The 22,328-nt window shown below is 41.4% G+C and overlaps 1 protein-coding gene and 1 long non-coding RNA gene across 7 annotated transcripts in view; one reads left to right on the forward strand and one right to left on the reverse strand.

Moving 5' to 3' along the window:
- The window catches only part of LOC125989403 (uncharacterized), a 49,358-nt gene that overhangs the window by 20,668 nt on the left and 6,362 nt on the right, over positions 1–22,328 (forward strand). For both annotated transcript variants that reach the window (XR_007488674.2, XR_007488675.2), the window contains exons 5-6: positions 2,804–2,927; positions 10,933–11,012. This is a non-coding gene — a long non-coding RNA (uncharacterized lncRNA). The remainder of the gene's footprint in view (positions 1–2,803; positions 2,928–10,932; positions 11,013–22,328) is intronic.
- On the reverse strand, positions 930–18,637 carry csf1b (colony stimulating factor 1b (macrophage)). Of its 5 annotated transcripts, none has more exons than XM_049755741.1 (9): positions 18,392–18,637; positions 9,460–9,579; positions 8,483–8,545; positions 6,573–6,743; positions 6,290–6,491; positions 6,079–6,215; positions 2,800–2,843; positions 2,688–2,722; positions 930–1,285 (listed from the first exon to the last, which is right to left on the reverse strand). In XM_049755741.1, the coding sequence occupies exons 1-8, from the start codon at positions 18,431–18,433 to the stop codon at positions 2,689–2,691; spliced, it is 813 nt and encodes a 270-aa protein (XP_049611698.1). In that variant the 5' UTR covers positions 18,434–18,637; the 3' UTR covers positions 930–1,285; position 2,688. The 5 variants fall into 5 exon arrangements, with proteins under 5 accessions (XP_049611698.1, XP_049611699.1, XP_049611697.1 ...); XM_049755742.1 differs by having other exon boundaries at positions 2,688–2,725; positions 18,388–18,637; XM_049755740.2 differs by having other exon boundaries at positions 2,688–2,725; positions 18,392–18,636.

Consider the following 22,328-nt stretch of genomic DNA (forward strand, 5'->3'; position numbering starts at 1 on the left):
TTAATTTGATTATGTACACCTTTAGGCAAGATGTAGCTGCGTTGTATCACATGCCATAATTTGATCACGTCCATTGGTTGCACATGAGTAAAATGTGATTCATGGTTAATCGAGGGCATTTCCCCAGCTTCTCCTTAGAAATCATAAAATATGCCTGTTAAATACATTTGAATCAGGTGCAACATGTTTGTATTTGACGCAGAACTGAGGAAAAAGGAAATAAATAAACGTTTCAGTTTTGGGAGAAGGTTGATGAGTGACGTGGTGTGATTGATTGTGTGTTGGAAAATTGCCAAAAGTGATAAAGTGGTGGTGTAGATCATTTTATAATGCACGTGTTGGCTTTTTTTGTAGAAGCTAGAAACATATTTTCCCGTATCACACGTATGTGAGAATGTTCCAGTTCAGTTGTGATGCATAGTGATTCATTCTAATCCTTGTGGACGAATTTTAAAAATAAATAAATAAATAAATAAACGTTTGGGAATCCAATTGCAACACTTGTACAATACGTCTATTCCGCCTTTCAGTAATTTTCACTCATTGCACCATTTAGTAAAATTTCATGCTTGCACAAACACATTTTTCTACCAAATTCTGTCAAGCCCTTAGAACTGAGCTTTCGTTGTATTTTTTTAAATTTGCAAATGAGTGTTTCTAACCAAATAACAAAATGTTCTCCAGGGTTTGCCAAAAGCAACTTGACCGTTTCTTCTGTACAGCTGGAATTGTTTGTCCTCAATATCCCGGCTGAAAATCAATGAGCTATGTGGTACGCTATCGAGCAAGGACAAAATGTCTTATTATATCGAATTATATACAGTAGGTTTTGTCTTTTGGACTTCTCATAGAAAATGAAGTCAAGCAAAAATAACTTGAAGCGAATCATGTGTTCTTCTTAATACAAATAGATATTTGTAAATAAAATGTACAATATGGATTTGCATTTATTATACAGAAATTGTATAGAATCAAACTAATAAATAACTTTTTTGAACAACAATACAAACAATTGATTAGACGATAAACAGAGATACGTTAGTCAACATGTGTAGTGGAGAAATATTTTTAGTGGGCTTGAAATGTATTTGTAATAGGATGCATACACATAATATACACAGAATTTTTTTCTTCAACAAATGTCCGTCATTGTTCCCCGGCAAAGGGAAACGTTCAGTTAAATTAGTCAGCGCGGCAGATTTACTGCAATGAAATGTTGTTTGTTCTTTGTGAATCAACCGCAGGTCCTCACGAGGGCTCGATCTGCCGCTGCGGGCTGACAAAACTGCAAATACAAAAAAAAAAAAAAAAAAAATCAACCCGGCAGCTATAGATCACACTGAAGAAGAATCGCATGCCTTGCGCTGTTTGACAATTTAAGATCTTCAGGTGTTGGAAAAGGATTTCTGCCAGAGACATACTTCTGCGTTGATGTACGAGGGTGAGGTGCATAACCAAAGCATTCCTGTAACACTCCCGATATTACTTTCAAACGTTTTCAACTTTTATCCTCCCCTACTGTGGGTGAAAATGCACTTTTCTTTTTTTTATTGGGCCTTTTCCCCCTTTAAAACTTTCCAAATGTGCCTGTGTTTTTTTTAAAACTCTTTTTGCTAGCTTGTGCTTTAGCGATAGAAGCAGTTAGCATCTAATCATGCGTCAAGTGTCCATCATATACGATCGAACCCAGTAATTTTTCAAAATAAAATACTTTTCAGCCTCGGGTAATAAATAAACCGTTTTGTTTTACTATTATTATTATTCTTTTAACTGTGTGGTCTGCCGCAGCGTGGTCCAAAATGGCCGCCAGCCATTCGATCTTTGGCCCGGTAGCTGGGGACCACTGTTCTGAAGTATTTGGCTCAAATGTCTGACAGACTGACATGTTGCTTTTGGATCAGGCTTGGTCAGTGGTAAATTCCTGCGTCTCATCAGCAGCTTTCAAAGTCAATATTTCAGTTTTTAAATCAGTATTACAAATCAACATAATTAGTTATTGCTCTCGAAAGGATGCTGGCAGTGGAGCTAGGAAACAGGAAAGACCAAATAGAAGATTTATGGAGCTGGTTAGGAAAAAAACGCCAACTAGGTGGAGAGGGAGGGATAAAAGCCGACGATTATGTGTAAGACAGAGAGAACTTTATTGTCCGCTATCAAATCCATAGAGGAAAATTAGGACAGTGGGTTCTGACACACTGGAACGTGTCTCTGTCATCATTCCAACTCCATTACAGAAAATGTGTTCTCAAAAATGCCCGCAAACTACTTTAACAACTCAATATTAAATTGTAAAACTCATGTTTTCCCACTCGTTTAAGATATGCATATACAGTAATCCCTCGTTTATCGCGGATAATTGGTTCCAAATAATTGGTTCCACCCGCGAGAAGTGAAATCCGCAAAAACTATTGGGCAGGCTAACGAGTTAGCGGAAAGATGCTAATTCGCGATCATGCTAACAAGCGAAAACGGACTTCTAAAGGAATGTAAACAAACATTTGGAGCAATACTACATCGTCCTAAAGGTTAGACACATGTTTCCTCAATTTCTAAGTTTTATTTTGACTTTTAAATCGTTTTTTAACGTGGAAAAATAAATCCGCGATGTAGTGAAGCCGCGATAAACGAAACGCGAAGTAGCGAGGGATCACTGTAAATGTCTTATAGTAGGAGTCATATTTACTTACATTATTGTAGCGCCATCTCTGTGTCTTGCTGCTCTCTGCTTTAAATAAAATGACAAGATGAATGGGGATAAACAAAATGTAATTAAGTCACTTTGCATTGTGTTCTTCTTACCTAGAAGTCATATAAGATGCCAATCTGTGACGAACGTGGCTTCTCTGTGATGAAAAGGACATCGTTAGTCGAATGCGACGACTTTCAATACAACGCAGAGAACCACCTCATCAAAATTCAAACATACGGTAAGTCAACAAAAGTCTACACACCCCCAGTTCAAATCATTTATAACTTTTCTCACCATTAATGTTACCTATGAATTGTGCAATAGAAAATAAATCAATATTTCTGCCAGAGGACAAAAAAGGTAAACAAGTTAGTTGCATAAATCCATGGCAGTGCCAAAATCATCTTTAACTTTGGCTTCATCAAAGTAGAAGACATTTTCCCACATTTGTCAAGATTTAGTGTGTGTGTGCATAAATAGAAATAGTTGCAACTTAGAAGTCACATCAATTGTGGAAAACAATTCAAGATTAATTATCTTGCCGAGATTTTTTTTTTGTATACTTGAACACTTGATACTTGAACAAGACAGTTTTCATCCAATGTAAATCACGAGCTATGACTACTGGCCAGATTTCCACCACACCATTTTTCATCAAAGCAATGATAAAGATGTCATTTTCAATTCATTGAGTGTGTCTAAAGGGAGAGAGAGGGATTAGGCAGTAAATAATCCTTTTTATAACTTTTGAGACTTTCTTTCTCTTGTTCACACAGACACGCAAATTATTTTGTTGCGCTTTGAGCGTGACCTTTGCCAAATAATTTTATCGCCCAATAATTAGAAATGATGCAAGACATGTCTATATATATTACAGCTCATGAGCGTACCTAAATAAACGTTACAGCAGGGGGGGGTGCAAAATATTTACTTTTGTAGAGTCATTAGTGGAGCCATAAACACACATAAAAAACAAACAAGCCCTCAAGGCAACAATAACAAGCCTTTTTAAGGATGATGACTGATCACGGGTGGTGATGTTTGTCTTGCGGCTTGTTGATGAAGCAAAATAACAAGACCAAAAAAAGCAATCGGTTGTTTGAAGTTTTGTGTCAACTCTTTGGAATGTTATCGTTTTGATACAAATGTGCAAAAGCGTACGCGGCTAGCCATCAAATGACTCAATTTTCTATATTGACAAAAAAGATCAGGACACATATTTATAGTTTTCATTAACTCCGATAAATGAAACCAATCAAAACATTCGCTCACGATACCTTTTATAATCCCATTTTGCTGAAAATCAGATTCAAAAACAAACAAATGGCAGAATAATGGCCAGTCTGTGATTTTTTTTTTTCACTTGGATCCACAACCCCAGCCAGACATGACAATAATGTAGAATTGAATCCCAGTCAGAAACTGGAGCGGGCTTCATCTTGTCCCGGAGCAGGGACCAACATAAAGTTCAATATGTGACAGATATAAAACATTAAAGACCTTTTGATTGAAACACAAAATCACCTCCAGGGCTGGTTAACTCATGCCAAGAAAGTAGTCGAGAGAAAACGGAGTTAATTAATGCATAATTCTTGTTGGCCCCCGGGTTCTTGCCCTGTTGGGAAAGACGGGCGAGTCAAAGCTGTTGATTCTTTGGCTCGATTTCGATTCTAAAACGATCCATATGTTTGGATCTTCACGCTGTTCTGGGTTTGCCTGCAGTAAAGCGATAGCAATAATATGTTTTGCAGGTAGCGTTGGTCAGACTTCACATATCTCATTGATGATTTAAAGCCAAGCCGTGATAAAAGACGGGAACTTGTAATTAGGCTGCAATATTATTTTGGAAGCACATCAAAGTGAATTCTGACCATATGTTTGCGTACGGGAGTCGCAAGGTGAACTTTGGCTCCAAACGTCATTCAAAGAGACTCAAGCGGGGCTGCAGATGGGATTGTGGAAGTAAGGGAGGATGGAATCAAGCCATAAATATGCCCCGAATGTTCTTTCATTTTTCAATCTTTTATTATTGGGAAATAACTGCCACATGTCATGAACAGGCAACAGTCAGAGGATTTAATTTTTTGTCAGTAAATACTTGTGCGGCCGGCCATGGGATCAAGTAAATCGAATTTGACAACATTCCTCGGAACAAGTATGTGCAGAGCTGTACGATGAGGTCTTAATTATATCGGAATGAAGTTAGTGAAGATGATTTTTGACTTATGAATCCCAGCTGTCGAACAATAGTTGAAATGAAGGAGGGGGCACGCAAAATTTGATCGGTGGATGACAAAAGAAATATTTTAAATATGGACGAAATATGTTCAAAATGATGTGCTCTTAATATATTTCATTTTCCATCGTGTAGTTCATGTATAAAAGAACCAACCTTTAACAACAAAGTGATAAAAAAAAATCCATGTATTTATTTGTATTTAAATTATTATTTTTAATTAATAATAATTTATTGCATGAGATTTATAATGAGTCATAATTTGTGTAATAATAGTTCCAACTATCAAACAAGCCAGACAACAATATGATTGCCAAAATAAAAAATCACATGGGTTTTTTATGATTCAGAATGATTGCCAAAATAAAAAATCACATGGATTTTTTGGCATATTTTTGTCTGGCTTGTTTGATAGTTATTGGAACGTAATTGTAATAAATTATCATTAATTAAAAATAATAATAATTTAAATAAAAATAAAATAGAGAGGGCTGGGACTAATAAGCGCTTTTATTCAAAAGATGAAAACTAAAAACAACACTGCCAGACGCAGAACGCAAATGCAAAAAACTGATTTCAACCCCCCCCCCCCCTCAAACCCTCCAGGGAACAATAAGAGCAAGCGCGAGAGCTTACTCAACTCGACAAACTGAACAACGCAATCTCCTACACCTTGACCATAAAATGTTTGAGAACATTTTGTGTCTTTTTATTCGATCCCGTCTTTCAACCCAATGCATAATTTGACCCTAGCAACGTTTAGTGTAATTACTTGTTCTCGTTCTTCGCCGCCTGTCTACAAAACCCAAAATATAAATTGACTGCAGCTGCAGATTTTCTTTCATTTGATGACACAGCTTCCATTACATTTTGTAAGACCATGACTAAGTTGTGATTCTCCGGTTTTAGCAAAAGATGAAAGTACATTCAGGCGTTTGAGGACCACGGGCTCCGTCGTAGCATGGTACACGTTATCTTAAATGGGCCGTCTCCGAAAAGCCCTTAATATGGAATGCGCTGTGTAATTGCTCCGCCGCATTCCTCAACAGGCCTTTGTCAACGAGCGCAACCGACACGCCTAGGCACGAGAGGGTCACGTTGCCCATGGGAGCGAAACAGATGATTCGGGTTAGCAAAAGAGAAGCACCGGTACCTTTTGTGTGATTAGACAGACGAGAGTAAATATGAGCAGTAGTGCTCCGAAGATGGAGGTGATGATGAAGCCGAGCTTGTACAGGTCTCTCAGTGGTCTTCTCTGAGAGGCCTTCACTGACCTCGTAACATAACTGTCTGTAGAAGATTACACACAATCTGTGATCTCCGAGTAATTTGGGAGAAGCCCCGAAAAGATTAATGATCCCCACCTGTGCAGGCTTCCGTGGAAGACCCTTGCGGTTGCTCCGTGCTGGAGCCGAACATCTTGGAGTATTCGTACTGGCAATTCCAGTCCAGCGGCGTGTCGCTCTTTGTTACCAACTCCAAATATAAAGAGAGCACCCTCGAAGCTCTCTGCAGCGCCTCTGTGGGAGACCCTCTATAAAGCACTTCAAAACTCTCGGGCTTGTCCTGGAACAGGAACCGTTGCATGGTTTCTGAGATTGGTTCCTCCAAGCTTTTTTTTGCGACGCATGTTCTAGTGTGACTCACCTCAACCTCCTCGTTGATCTGAGGAACACATTTTTGCGAGTAGATGTTGAGGATGAGAGCTCTCAAAGACTGAACGTAGCGATAGTTGACCGAACCCCTGTTGTATTTGAAGTGGGTGGTGAGGAGCTCCAATATCCAAGGTAAGGCAGCTTTCACAAAGCAACACTTGCTCTGTAGGTGGAGAATCGAAAAAAAACACTGTCAGGGAGGTGGACTATTAAAATGAAGGATGGGCCTAATTGCAGGAGTAAGTGTAAATAAGGTCTGTCCGTTGTATGAAAAACAAATCATCTTGAAGCAATCAAGACCAAATGTTGCCTGATGATTAAATCTCAACTAATTTGCAGCCTCAGTAGGATAGGGTAGGGTAGGGTAGGGTAGGGTAGGGTAGGGTAGGGTAGGGTAGGGTAGGGTAGGGTAGGGTAGTATAGGATGGGATGGGATGGGATGGGATGGGATGGGATGGGATGGGATGGGATGGGACGGGACGGGACGGGATGGGACAGGACGGGATGGGACGGGATGGGATGGGATAAGACCGGGCAGGACAGGATAAGACAGGATTGGATGGGATAGGACCGGACATGACAGGATAGGATAGGACGGGATAGGACCGGACAGGATAGGACGGGACAGGATGGGATAGGATGGGATGGGATGGGATGGGATGGGATGGGATGGGACGGGGCGGGGTAGGATGGGATGGGATAAGGCCGGGCAGGACAGGGTAAGACCGCATTGGATGGGATAGGACCGGACATGACAGGATAGGATAGGACAGGATAAGACTGGACAGGGTAGAACGGGACAGGACGGGATAGGACAGGACGGGGCGCAACGGGACAGGATGGGATAGGGCGGGACAGGACGGGATGGGATGGGACGGGATGGGACGGGATGGGATAAGACCGGGCAGAACAGGATAAGACAGGATTGGATGGGATAGGACCAGACATGACAGGATAGGATGGGACGGGACGGGACGGGACGGGATGGGATGGGATGGGATGGGATAAGACCGGGCAGGACAGGATAAGACAGGATTGGAAGGGATAGGACCGGACATGACAGGATAGGATAGGACGGGATAGGACCGGACAGGATAGGACGGGACAGGATGGGATGGGATAGGATGGGATGGGATGGGATGGGACGGGATGGGACGGGGTAGGATGGGATGGGATAAGGCCGGGCAGGACAGGGTAAGACCGCATTGGATGGGATAGGACCGGACATGACAGGATAGGATAGGACGGGATAAGACTGGACAGGATAGGACGGGACAGGACGGGATAGGACAGGACGGGGCGGGACGGGACAGGATGGGATAGGGCGGGACAGGACGGGATAGGACAGGACGGGACGGGATAGGACAGGATAGAACGCTGTGGTGTCCTTTCTGGGAAGTTAAGCTACATCCACACAGACATCTAGTATGACTTTATTTTGCTCAATTCAACATTGATATAGAAATCAGAGTAAGGAACTTTCTCAAGAGAGTCTCCAATCTCTTGACAGAATTGAGCAAGTGTTAGGAAGCCTGATCCCACAAGAGCTGTATCCTGCCTGTTTTATTTGTCTTCCTGATGTAACACCCCCTGATCCAATCAATCAGCGAGTTCTGTCGAAACCTGAAACAACCCTGATCATTTCAATTGGATGTTGCAGTAGGAAGACTTGGAAAACAGGCAGGAAATAACTCCCGCGGGACCAGACTTCCCTATCCCTGGAATCGAGAAAATTTATTCTGGCTAATGAAATTAGTATCTCTGAATTATTTCAACGGGTGTTTATTTGCTGGACTGACATGTTGATATTTCTCTGCTAGGATTAAAAAAAACATTGTAATGTTGATTTGGTCAAATACCCATTTCAACAAGCCTCCACGTAAAATAAAAACAGTACCTTACCAAAGATTTCTGTTCGATGAATGTGTAGGTTATCGAGCACCCGCTCCTCAATTGATTATCCATCTGTAGAGACAAAGTGGCGACACAACAATAATTTTACTACTCAAGTATTTAAGCAACTCCCATTCCTTCCACTCCTCCCAACACTAATCGAGTTAAAAAAAAAAAACTACTGTGTCATTAATTACATTTTAAAACGATTACCAGTACGGGCATCATCAATAATTACTAACCAGCATGTTTGAAATGGAGTTGGTCGATAGTGACACTTGCTTGATTGTAACCAACTTGGATCCCTTTATGGGTCCCAAAGTTGATTATTAAAACCAGATCTCTCTCTCAAGTCTCCCACACTGGTTGCGAGTGAGTCACATGCATTTCCGGCGCTTGGCGGGATTCTATTTTTCACTCAACAACAGCCCGTCTCAGAACAGATAAAAAAAACGAGGCTTTATTTCCCTCTTCTTTGTAGATGCTTTATCTTCTTCTATTTTTTATTTTCACATGTTAACGATTTCTCATTCGACAAGCTGTTCTGCTAGATTTTATTGCACAAACAATCGTGTGTCACCTGATTGGCTTTCTCCTCATTATAGCTCAGCGGGGTTTCGAATTCAGAGGTTTGCGGTGGAGGGCCGAGGTGTGTGAAGGAATTTATTTGTGCTGTTAAATGTAACCGCTGTGAAACCATCCATTCATTATTAAATCCCGTTCTAATGTTATTTTTTTCGATTCCTTTCCCTTTTCTATCTCTCCATCTGCTGCATTTGCGTGCACCAAAAGCATCATGTCCATATTTCCTGCCAATGTCTTAATTTGATCAACGTCATGACTGACCTTTTACAGCATTTTTCTTCATTTTCAATTCATGCTATTTTTTTTTTTTCTCCCAATAACGCTCTTCATAAAATGGATCCCTTTGTGCGTGGGGCCCTTGCGCACAATTTCGCTGACTTTAAGGTTCTGAAAACACCTACCAGATGTTTGAGTGTCAGCAGGTGGTCCTTAGTTATGGAGTGCCTGCATGGTCCAGGGACCTCAGCCATGGACAGCGGGAAGCTCAGGAACATAAGCACACACAGACACTTTACCTGCAACTGACACAATCAAACATTTGATGTTTGTAAACATGAATTGAAAACATCATGTGCTTGCAAGATGTATGAAAGCACTTGGACAAAAAAAACAACAACTTGATGCATATGTTTCCATTAACGTAGTCCAATTTGTGGGAACGTTTAGTAAAGATATAAATGATGGTTCCGTCACTCCAAATGAAAGCATGACCCGCCATTGTACGCGGCATGAATTTTCTTCCAGACAAAATTGCGCGTAATTGTAACGATATACCGACCTCCAAGAAAAACAAGCCTTCCAGGAATGCCCCGCATTGTAATCATGTACTTCAAGTATGATTAAGTAGGGTGGTGAAAACAAAGTGAGTCAAGGAAAAAGAGGAAAAGCACCTGCAAATTCTTTGCTGTGCTAGTAAAGCTAGCCATGCTAAGGCCTAATGAGAAACAACCTTCACAAGCTGCAGAGAACACATTGGGCAGGAGAAAGTGAAGCCCCTCCCGTGAGTCAAACATTAAAAAAATATATGTTTCCCACAAACTTAAAGCGACAGTCTAAATTGTTTACAAATGTATCGTGCACGTTAGAGTAATTGCATAACATGAATGTGGCTCTAAATTGTTTCCCACGATTCTCCTGTTTTTATTTAATTTTCTTCTGTGGGAGTGGAGGGGCGTTTCGCAAAAACCACCAAGTAACCACTTCAGCATTGTCTTGTAAACATATGCATTTGGATTTGGCCGACACTAGCTTCTGTGTGAGTTTGCGTTTTACTGTTCAACAAAGTGCATTGCCAACTGCGTCGCCACGAAAATCCCGAGCCAGTTGGCGTTTTTATTTTCGTTGATTTCTTGTGCCGTATTAAATGTTTGTCATATGTGAACCAACAGTAAGGCATTTTATATTTTCCTTTTTTTTAATCAAAATGGTGGTCCATTTGAAAAGTGTTATGTAATATTTATTCATCGTAAAACAAAAAGATGACACAGTCCTCATCTGTACGGCTCTTAGAAGATGCTAAATAGCGGTTAGCCATGCTAACTTTGGTTATTGTGATCGCAGCGTGTTTGAAAGTATTCATGCCAAGCACCACGGGATTTGTGATGAAACTCCTCTTTGTTACAAAAATGTTTTAATATGAAAAAAAAATTCACAGCAAGACAACGGCGTAGCTCAAGCTAGCTAGCTAATCACATGTGCCAAAGAGGCGTATTCTAACAAAAACTTTCTTCATATCACAACAGCTCATCACAACATGCTTGTCATAATACTTGTCTCATAAGATGTAGACGTTGGTCCTGAAATATGATCTAGCACCAGTGAAATCAAAACAGTCAAACCGAGAAACGCTTAATATTTGTTCCATTTTACAACAGGCTAGCTGATGGAACGCAAGAAGAGATCATCGGAGAGAAATCGTGTGAGGCTTCAACTAGTTACGACATTCACCGTAACGGTAAATTGGATTTTTAATTGTTTGCCTTTGCTTGTTCCTATTAAAAAAAAAAAAAAAAATTGACTTGACTTTCATCCCATATAGGCGACTACTAAAAAATCTTTAGTCGTTTAGACAAAACTAAAATTCCCCCTTGAGAGATTAATTTCAAGATTAAACCTCTAAAAATAATTTATTATTTTTTTAATTCTGCGAAAAGCCACAATGCTAGCCTTTACAACAAAGCTCGGCGGTTGTGTCAAAAAAAACAACAAACCATGTGAGTGCAAAACAAATCTTGCACGCGATCTAAGATAGGACAAAACAACACAACTTTACTTTACGTAACATATTGCACATCAAATGACCTTTCATTCGAGTTCCTAATTTGGTGTGGCGACTCCATTTCCGTGTGTTGTAAGGACGGAAAATGACCGTCTGCGTTTGATCAAAAGCGACATTGTGCTCTTGTCTTTGAGGAGAATTGGCTGAACTTAATTATGGTAATTCATGGACAGAAAGCCAAGTTGTGTTTCTTGCCTTAAGAACTGCGTTTCATTGCCAGTGAAGGTTACGTGACATTTATTTAATAACAATTCTGTGCGTTTGAGGCGGCCTTTGACAAACTTAGTTAGGACCTGAATGGACAACTTTGAAATGGGATCAAATACGTCGAAAAGTTTTTTTTTTTTTAGTACACTCAAAATGGGTCATTTTGTCCAAAGTCCATTTTGTTTTGATCAATTGGCAGACGTGTTAGATTGTTTCATGTTCTGACTTTTTCTTGCGTTACTAATTTTTATGTAAAGTAGTGTTGTGAAAATGAAGCTTCAAATGTGCTTCATGAATTAGTTTTATTTTTGACTATTTTTTAAATGAATTTAAGAAGTTGTATATATGTGAGTATACTTTTCGCCCAATCTTGAACAGAGTGCCCTCTAGAGGAATGCAAAAATACAGCAACTGGTTCATGAAGTCAATTCGAAGCTTCATTTTCCATCACTAATGTAAAGATCCCTGTATCAGAAATCTGCCTTTCCAAAGTCAAATGAATTTCGGCATCTCCAGAGTGATAGTTAAACAAAATCCCCCAGATGAGAACCATCCCAAACTATGCAATGTTGATACGACAACGGTTGACCGCAATAAGAAACATATTGTCAAGTGAAGTATTTCCTTTGGAACGTAATTCTGGCATGCTATTTATTTTACCGCCAATATATCCACATTATGTTAGAATAACCTTGAAAGACTGGGCAATCAGTTACAGAAAAAGAAATGGAAGGATGAGAACATGCAAATATACTCCGGATGGGCTGTGAACGTTCAAGAGATGCTCGGTGTTTGGTTCTTTTTGAATCTGATTTATGATATCACCAAGGTGTACTTAATTTTTTTAGCACCAAGCTGAACCATATGTGCTTTTTATACAAGACTCTTCTTTATTTGCAAAGCAAGAGAGTGTGCAAGAGCGGCCTCTCTCTGTACATTTGCAGCGCTAATAAAAGATGAGATTTATAGTATCGTTCAAAGAAGCCAAAGATGCGTCAAAACATCGTATTATTCCAAGCGTGATCACCGTGCCACAAGTTTGTTTTCCAGGAAATCTCCTGCCATGCATCACTCGTACTTTAAAGTTGACCTGGGCTAGGCTACATTTTCAAAGACCAACATTCCTCCCGGTGCGGTCCCTCGTTCTCAATTTGGGGGTCTCCAACATGGTACCCGCCGGAAAATGTCTCACTTTGCAACTTTGTTGATTCATTGATCATCATTGTATGAAGTCTTCAGATACAGTCCAGTATAATCAGACAACAGTAGGCCACATGATTCCAAAGATCATCCATCATCCTCCACTGAAGACACGCTGCAAATACTTTATGGAAGACGCAAGAAAGAGAAATTCTGTTTGAACATAGCGAAGCATTGTGTCAGTCTTCAACTTCACATTCCAGTGTGAGGGAGTGACGTCACATGTGACGTGTTTAACATGTTGACTCCTCAACGTGAACACAATGGAGTGTGTCAGCTTAAAAGTAAAATATTAACGTTTGTTGCGTATGCTGTGCACTGGAGTGTTAGCTAGTTTTAATAATATTACATTAAAAAAAGTATGCACAGTATGCATTCAAGTTTAAAAAGAAAGTCCCACTCAGTCATGTGACTACAGGAGGTCCCTAAATTTAATTTAATCATTATATTTATAAGAAAATGTGAATAAAAATGGTAAGTTGGGCCAGTGGCAATATGTCAAGTAAAAAAAATATATATATTTTTTTGTGTATATATATATATATATATATATATATATATATATATATATATATATATATATATATATATATATACAAAAAAACATATTTTGTGTATATATATACAAAAAAAAAAAAATATATATATATATATATATAATGAACTTAATTATAGTAAGTCCACAAGTTTGTGTGTATAACTTAAAACTAAAAACTTTTTCCTCACCCCCCGTGGGTGGTCTCTTTTTCCCTTCAAGCTCGGGTCCTCTACCAGAGGCCTGGGAGCTTGAGGGTTCTACGCAGTATCTTTGCTGTTCCTAGTACTGCACTTTTCTGGACTGAGATGTCAGATGTTTTTCCTGGGATCTGTTTCAGCCACTCCTCCAGTTTGGGGGTTACTGCCCCTAGTGCTCCAATGACCACAGGTACCACTGAAGTCTTAACTCTCCAGGTCTTCTCCAGCTCTTCTCTGAGCCCTTGATATTTCTCAAGTTTCTCATGTTCCTTTTTCCTAATGTTACCATCATTTGGGATGGCTATGTCAACCACAACGGCTTTCCTCTGCTCTTTGTCCACCACCACAATGTCCGGTTGGTTCGCCATTACCATTCTGTCTGTCTGGATCTGGAAGTCCCAGAGGATCTTGGCTTGGTCATTCTCTACCACCTTTGGAGGTGTTTCCCACTTGGATCTTGGGACTTCCAGTCCATACTCTGCACAGATGTTCCTGTACACTATTCCAGCTACTTGGTTATGGCGCTCCATGTATGCTTTACCTGCCAGCATCTTACACCCTGCAGTTATGTGCTGGATTGTCTCAGGACCTTCTTTGCACAATCTACACCTGGGGTCTTGTCTGGTGTGGTAGATTTGGGCCTCTATTGCTCTGGTGCTCAAGGCCTGTTCTTGTGCAGCCAGGATCAGTGCCTCTGTGCTGTCCTTCAGACCAGCTCTTTCTAGCCATTGGTAGGATTTCTGGATATCAGCTACTTCAGCTATGTTTCGGTGGTACATCCCATGTAGGGGCTTGTCCTCCCATGATGGTCCCTCCAGCACCTCATCTTCCTTTGATGCCCATTGTCTGAGACATTCACTGAGCACGTGATCCGTTGGGGCCTTATCCCTGATGTACTTATGGATCTTGGATGTTTCATCTTGGATCGTGGCTCTCACGCTCGCCAGTCCTCGGCCTCCTTCTTTACGGCTAGTGTACAGTCTCAGGGTGCTGGACTTGGGATGGAACCCTCCATGCATGGTTAGGAGCTTCCGTGTCTTGATATCTGTGGTCTGTATATCTTCCTTTGGCCACCGTATGATTCCTGCAGGGTACCTGATTACTGGTAGGGCGTAGCTGTTAATGGCTAGGGACTTGTTCTTGCCATTGAGCTGACTTCTTAGGACTTGCCTTACTCGATGGAGGTATTTGGCTGTGGCTGCTTTCCTTGTTTCCTCGTCAAGGTTGCCATTTGCCTGTGGAATTCCAAGGTATTTGTAGCTGTCCTCAATGTCTGCTATTGTTCCTTCTGGGAGTGAGACCCCCTCTGTGTGGATTACCTTTCCTCTTTTAGTCACCATGCGGCCACATTTCTCAAGTCCGAATGACATTCCGATGTCAGAGCTGTAAATCCTGGTAGTGTGGATCAGGGAGTCAATGTCCCGCTCATTCTTAGCGTACAGCTTTATGTCATCCATGTAGAGGAGGTGGCTGATGGTGGCCCCATTCCTGAGTTGGTATCCATAGCCCGTCTTGTTGATTATTTGGCTGAGGGGGTTCAGTCCTATACAGAACAGCATTGGGGACAGCGCGTCTCCTTGGTATATACCACATTTGATGGTCACGTGTGCAAGTGGCTTGCCATTGGCTTCAAGTGTGGTTTTCCACTGTTTCATCGAGTTGGCAATGAAGGTTCTCAGAGTCCCATTGATGTTGTACAGCCTCAAGCATTCAGTGATCCAAGTATGTGGCATTGAGTCATATGCTTTCTTGTAATCAATCCAGGCAGTGCTCAGGTTGGTACGTCTAGTTCTGCAGTCTTGGGTGACTGTTCTATCCACCAGGAGTTGATGTTTTGCTCCTCTGGTATTTTTACCAATCCCTTTCTGAGCAGTGCTCATGTATTGATCCATGTGCCTGCTGATCTTATCTGATATTATGCCCGACATCAGCTTCCATGTTGTGGAGAGGCAGGTGATTGGCCGGTAGTTGGATGGGACTGTACCCTTTGATGGATCCTTCTGGATCAGGATCGTACGCCCTTGGGTTAGCCATCCAGGGTGAGTCCCATCCCTTAGCAGCTGGTTCATTTGTGCTGCCAGGCGCTCATGGAGAGTTGTAAGTTTCTTGAGCCAGTAGCTGTGGATCATGTCAGGGCCTGGTGCTGTCCAGTTTTTCATTCCTGAGACTCTTCTCTGGATGTCTGCCACTGTGATGGTTACTGGGTTCTGTTCAGGGAGCTTGCTGTGGTCCTTTCTCAGAGCCACCAGCCACTGTGCATCCTTCTTATGTGATGCCTCCCGCTCCCATATATCCTTCCAGTACTGTTCAGTTTCCAGCCTTGGTGGGTCTGCTCTGCTATTATTCCCCTGCCACTGAGCGTACACTTTCGCTGGTTGTGTTGTGAACAACCTGTTTATTCGTCTGGCTTCATTCTCTCTTGTGTACCTCTTTAGGCGGCTGGCCAAGGCTTGGAGTCTTTGTTTGGCAGTTTCGAGTGCTTCAGGTATGGGCATATGGCTGTATTTCTTGGGAACTTGCTTTTTCATTGCACCTTTCTGGGCCTCTGTCATTTGGCTCACTTCTCTCCGTGCTATCTTGATTTTGGCCTCCAGCCTTCTCTTCCATGGTGGGCACTGTTGTGGTCGCATATGGTCATTCTTCTTGTAGCCAAGCATTTCTAGGATCACTGCTGCTGAGGTGTATATCAGCTCATTGGTTTCAGTGATGGTAGCCGTAGGAATTGTTGTCAATGCTGCATTCACATCTTCTAGGAGACTTTCTGAGGGTACTTCACTTAGCCTCTGCAGTGTGTATCTAGGTTCCCGAGCATTCATTCTCACCGTGATCTTGTTCTTCAGGTCAGTTGCTGCCTCGTTCAGCTTGATTGTGCTTATTGGGGTTTCGTACCCAACCTCTGGGCTTTTACATGGATTTAACTTGTCTCTGACCTGGTGCTCTGGTTGGCCTTCGCTATGGCATTTGTGTTGTATCTCATCAATCTCGAGGTGTGATAGCAGGTGCCGTTTATGGATATTGGAACATTGAGCTACTAGTTGCTTGGCCGATAGTGTTGACTGTGGGTATTGAAGTTGCCATTGTTCCCGCATTCTCCGCATGTAACCCCTCTCGCTCGGGTTGCTGGAGTAGTAGCATTCCAACAGATCCTTATTCTCGCATCTCGCCCATTTGTGTCTTGTTCCAGTAGCCCATTTTTCATCAGGGTGCTCTGGTTCCCCAGCACCTGACGCAGACCTTGTTTGTCCGGGCGACGTCTGAGCCGGCATGTCTTTCGTTTCTTGTACTCTCATTATCTCTGAGGTAGGCGGTATCGTTAAGGGTCTTGCCTAAGGACCCACACTGACTGTTGGTAAGGTAATCGCTCATTGCTCATATTGTGCCCCTGCCGGGAATCGAACCCGGGTCTTCCGTTTGTAAGTCATGTCACTTACTGATTGAGCTAGTCAGCCGTAATTGAGCTAGTCAGCCGTAATTGAGCTAGTCAGCCGTAATTGAGCTAGTCATATATATATATATATGTAATGAACTTAATTATAGTAAGTCCACAAGTTTGTCTTTATTTTATTTTCAATGAAATCAAACTTTTTTTTTTTCAAACTGCACTTTCAATTAACTCGTTCACTGCTATTTACGGCGATAGACGTCAAAAATTCATTTGAACAGACGTGGCAATGAAAGAGTTAAATGGCAAAACTGGATGTCCTTTTAATAAACAGGGTTATTATTATCTGCTGAATGTTATTATTAACTTGTTATCTAACATACTTTGGCAGTCAATAGACTGTAACGTAACTACGTTTTGTAAAGTGTTCCATTTGTCACGGTAACCATAGCAACAGTGTTTGTTATGAAAGGAAGACACACACAGTAGTGTTTTTTAAAAATCTGTTAAAAACAGTATTGGACACTTTTCCAAGTATTTACACCTTAATCAATGATTGCATGTTAGCACCATTTTTTTGGGTCATTTTCAAATTGTATTATTTATAATATTTTGACGTGGACGAGTTCTCTTGAATAACAACGAGTGAGTTCATGAGAATTGTAGCAGAGTGCCCCTCGCTGGAAATCTGTCAGTGAGTGATGCTAAATGGTGCATGGTTTCAAAATACACAAGACTCCCGTAAGAAAATGTGAATCAGAAGAAGAAGAAAAAAAAAAACGTATTTCCTCCTGCTCAATGACGCCTACTATCAAATGCATTTTGGCAAGTGTGACTGTGAAATGGGTGCCAGATGGACTACATTTCACTCAAGTTTATCATTAAAACATGGTGACAAACACATGTGCTTCACACACTCTCCTCTCAAATATTTTCTGCCACATGACCATCACATTTAATTTGGCTTTTGCAACAAAAAGGGTAAATAAACGAGTGGCAGACAAACAATTTATTTCAAGCCCGGCCGACATCTGAGATGGATTAGGACATAAAAGACGGAGCTTTAAAGCCACCGTGGGCCAAACACAAGCCACTTCATATTTCCTTCTAGTTGTTTGTGTATTATTAAGCACTATAACCAACAAGGGATGATGAGGCTTTCCTCCTTTGTCTGTCTCCGGTCTTAAATTTATTTTTCACATTAACTTTAAATGCCCTGCCACAATGAGTTATCAAGTTGGATGTGAAGTATTTGGACAGTCATAATTGAAAATAAATAAATAAATAAATAATAATAATAATAATAATAACATATATTAATTTAATAATGATAAAATTGATGTGATTCATAAAGCAGGAAAAACATCAGAATAGCAACAAAGCCCTTCTTGATCGCAAAATGATAGTAATGTAACACCAATTGATAATCTGACCTGCATGTACGTATCGTTAATCACACATCAGATACAATTCAAGTCATCAGCCCACATGCAAATGCATTGAAAGAGAGAAGCGATAAGTTCTCACCTACCTTAGCCTTGCTCTGAGTCAGGGTTGGCACAAGGAAGGTCATCTGGTATGTGTTTGACAATGGGAAACAAATCCTCTGTCACACACATTGAAGCAAAGCGATTCTTCTCATATATTGAGTTTCACTCCGCAGAAAGGATTCTCCTGCTGGGGGAGGATTGCACGTCGTCATGTGGCGCGCTTCGAAGCCACTGGCTCAAGTGCTCCTCTTGCAGAGTCCAAAGCGAGACTAACCGTCTCAGCGGGCTGACGGCGCTTATACAGACCTCCCATCTCTCGTCTCACAGACAAGATCTCGTTTTTTTTTTCCCCTGACCGCCACGATCATTTTTAGTGTATGTGGACTATAAAATGCATTTTCCTTGACGCAAGAAAATCTTCATGTAAAATTTGCTAACGGCCTTTTTACATATGAACATTAAATGGCCAACAGGGTCTGGTGGTTTTCGTGTGGGGACAGAGTTGCTTTTAAAGATAATGTCACCCAATCTAGAAAAACGGTAGAAGCCTCACTAGTCAATCTATGAATAATCCGGGGCTATTTGTTTTGTTCCAGAAAAAAAATGTGGCTATATAAGTTTGCTTGTGAGTGTCATCCATCCATCCATCCATCCATCCATCCATCCATCCATCCATCCATCCATCCATCCATCCATCCATCCATCCATCCATCCATCCATCCATCCATCCATCCATCCATCCATCCATCCATCCATCCATCCATCCATCCATCCATCCATCCATCCATCCATCCATCCATCCATCCCGATGCATTCCCACGATGTGGAGGAGCAGTAGTTCAACTCTTAACCCCATCTCTACTTTTCTTACTCCCTATGGAGGAAATTCATGACATCATCTTGCCTCTGTAATTTCGTTCTTTCAGTCACGACCCACAGTTCATGACCATAGATAAGGTTGGGAACTCACATTGACCTATCAATGAAGCGCCTTTTGGGGCTCAGCTTTCCAAAAAGACCACAAACTCCAAAAAGACTGCAAACCTTTCATCAGTCTGCCTGTTAATCTCTCCTGCTCCATTTTATTTATTTTTTGGTCACAAGATTCTAAGTTGCTTCCAGTCCTCCACTTGGCAGGATCTGGAGGACATCCGAACCTTTTCTGACCATGTGAGATTCGGAGGTGGTGATTTCATACTCACCACCTTCATACTCAGCTCGAGTTGAAGATTACCGCTTGACAAAGCCAACAGAACAGAGGAGCCTGATTTCCCAGGAGTTAAAACAGCCTCAGGTTTTATTTCTTCAAAAGGGGAACCACCACTCTAGTCAACCACAACATTCAGGAACTGCTAACAGCCCTTGAACTGAGGAGCTTTTTAACAACATCAGATACCTCAAGGCCGAGACCGAAAGAACCGACTTCGAAGAGGTCTTGAAAGTAATCTCCCTGCTGACTCTCAGTGTACCAAGTCGAGGTCAGCTGCTCTCCAAGTAGTGTAAATGACGACTTCCTCCTCCCAAGAACCCGGTGGAATAGAATTTCCACAACCACCAAAGCCGCATTCCGCTTGACCAGTCGGTACGCATCAGCGACCTCCCAAGTCCCATAGTCCTCCTAATCGCAGTCTTCCAGATCTCATTGGCCACATGAGTAATAAAGTCCGCCTGCAGAACAAGTTGTTCTCCTCCAAGAACTTCAAAAAGGTTGGATACACTGAGCCGTTGTTTGTTGAGAGCTGCAAGAATTTCTTTTATTGAAATGAGTCGCTTGAGTTTGAAATTGGAACTCGAGATTAATTCTTCGTGATCACTTGATTTTTGCTCTTGTGGTATATTCGTTTTCGGAGAAACTTTACTAGTAGATGTAGCTTGCGCCCGGGCTTTGTCTCCTACGTACTTCATATCAAAACAATCGTTGCGGCATTGTGAAACCGTGTTGATTTTTCGTCAACAAACAAGAGTCTCTCGTTCCACCGAGTGGGAACCAGATAAGTTCTGCGATGACCATTGTTCCAGGTCCAGAGGGCAAAAACTTTAGCCACAGGTGCTTCGACTCAATCGTCTTGTTTGCAGTTGAGTCGAAGCACCTTTAGCTAAAACCAAACTTTCCGGACGTGGATTTCTCATCTCTGCTGAAGCAGAGCGAGAAGGGTCCGAATATAAAGAAAATATCGGCTTCTATTTCAGATCCGTATAATCGGTTGTCGACTGCCATCCAAATGGATTTTTGATCTCCTTTCGCAGCGAACGAGTAAAAGAATGCCAGTTATCATCATCATCGGTTTAAAGTCCGTTTTCCAGGCGCCGCTGGGTTGGACTGGGTTCTTGATATGGCTTTCTTCCACCGGGAACGGTCCATGGCCTGTTATAATTGCAAAGCTAATAAAGCTAGCTCCACCAGAACCTGTTTGACACTGGAACCGATTTGATGGGAATGCGGCATCACAAAATGAAACATCTGTTTGTGAAATTATCTCAGTGGAAAGCAACCTTCTTTTCAAATACTTGTCCACATCTGAACTTGCAGGGCAAAAAATATGATCAAGGGCCAGGCACCCTTCTGTTCCACAAATAGTTTTGTTATCACATATTTTGGCCGCAATGAAATTTTAGTGAGAAACAATAACAGAGTGAACTGAAAACTCTGTAGGCATCTGCAAACGCGACGGGAGATAGGCGGTGTTGATGCTGCTCAAAGATTCCTGAACGTTTTATCATCCGTATCACATTGTGCTAGACCGGTGTAGACAGCTTCAACCGTGGAGGGAGCTTCACTTTTTCATCGGTGTTACTAGCGGACCACATAGGATGGCAAACTTCCTAACCAGATTATTTGTTTTGACTTTTGGCTTAGTTCCATTCTCTCTCCAGTCATGGTACAGTTTTTATGCTGGCTACATAGCTGGCTAACGGCTAATAGCGTTAGCCGAGTGGCCCAACTGGATGCTACCGTTCCGATGTATGACCAGAAAATTAAGAAGGGCATAAAATATGTGCGTATTTCTGTTTTTATTCGACAATGACTATGACTTCCCAGATTCACGAATGCAAAGTATACTTTGAAAATTTTCAAATCAAGTGATTTTTTTATTTTTAGGTCACTGACAACATGACTCGCTCGACTTATGTTTAGACAATATGGATACGTTTATATATTTCGCACAAAGAGGCTATTGCAGTGATTTATGAAATGTTAGATTGTGTCATGAGCAGTCACGTCATTTGTCTTAAGGCATGACTAACGGACATGAGTAAAAATTCCGTACATAGAAGTCTAATAGTATTTTCTTGTTACACCCGACTTGGTTTTGAGCTAAGTAGACAAAAGGCTTTGCTAGGAGAAAAGTATTTAGACCTTCTTTGGCGATCCAGCAGGTGCAATGTTTAAGTAAGTCGCAGTATCAACGTTAAACACAGCATGTGCCTTGAGTTAAGATATCCTACATTTTACGAGGTACCATTAAGCTTCTCGCTTTTACGGCTAAAACAATCACCGTGGGTTAAGGTTTGCGTTGCATGGTTTGTTTTATGACCATTTGCACCTTTCTGAGTCGACGAGAATCCAAAGGTGACTTACGATGCGGTCATTGAGTTTTTACGTCGTGACGGTGGGTCAAATATTTTCGGAGTGATTGCCAAGGAGAGAGTGAATGACAGGTAGAGAGATCTTGCAGATTTCAGGTGGTAATCGCAGCTGCGGATTGGAAATGTACATGATGTCAAAAGTCACACATTTGTGCATGAAGTGAAGGCTTTATTGAGTTTGAGTCGGGAAAAAAAATAGATAATAACAGATCTCAGTTGAGCACTTTACCGATATTTGTCATAAGTGAGTACCCGGTGATGGCGGTGAGGAAAACCACACATTTGAACAGGAAGGGAAAAGAAGAAAGGAACAAATCCCAAAGCAAGTATAAAGTGAAGTATAAAGTATCCTTTGTGGGTGGCTCTACTAGAGGAATGTCAAGTTCAAAA

The sequence above is a fragment of the Syngnathus scovelli genome, chromosome 2, assembly GCF_024217435.2.
Source record: "Syngnathus scovelli strain Florida chromosome 2, RoL_Ssco_1.2, whole genome shotgun sequence".
Classification (NCBI taxonomy): domain Eukaryota; kingdom Metazoa; phylum Chordata; class Actinopteri; order Syngnathiformes; family Syngnathidae; genus Syngnathus; species Syngnathus scovelli.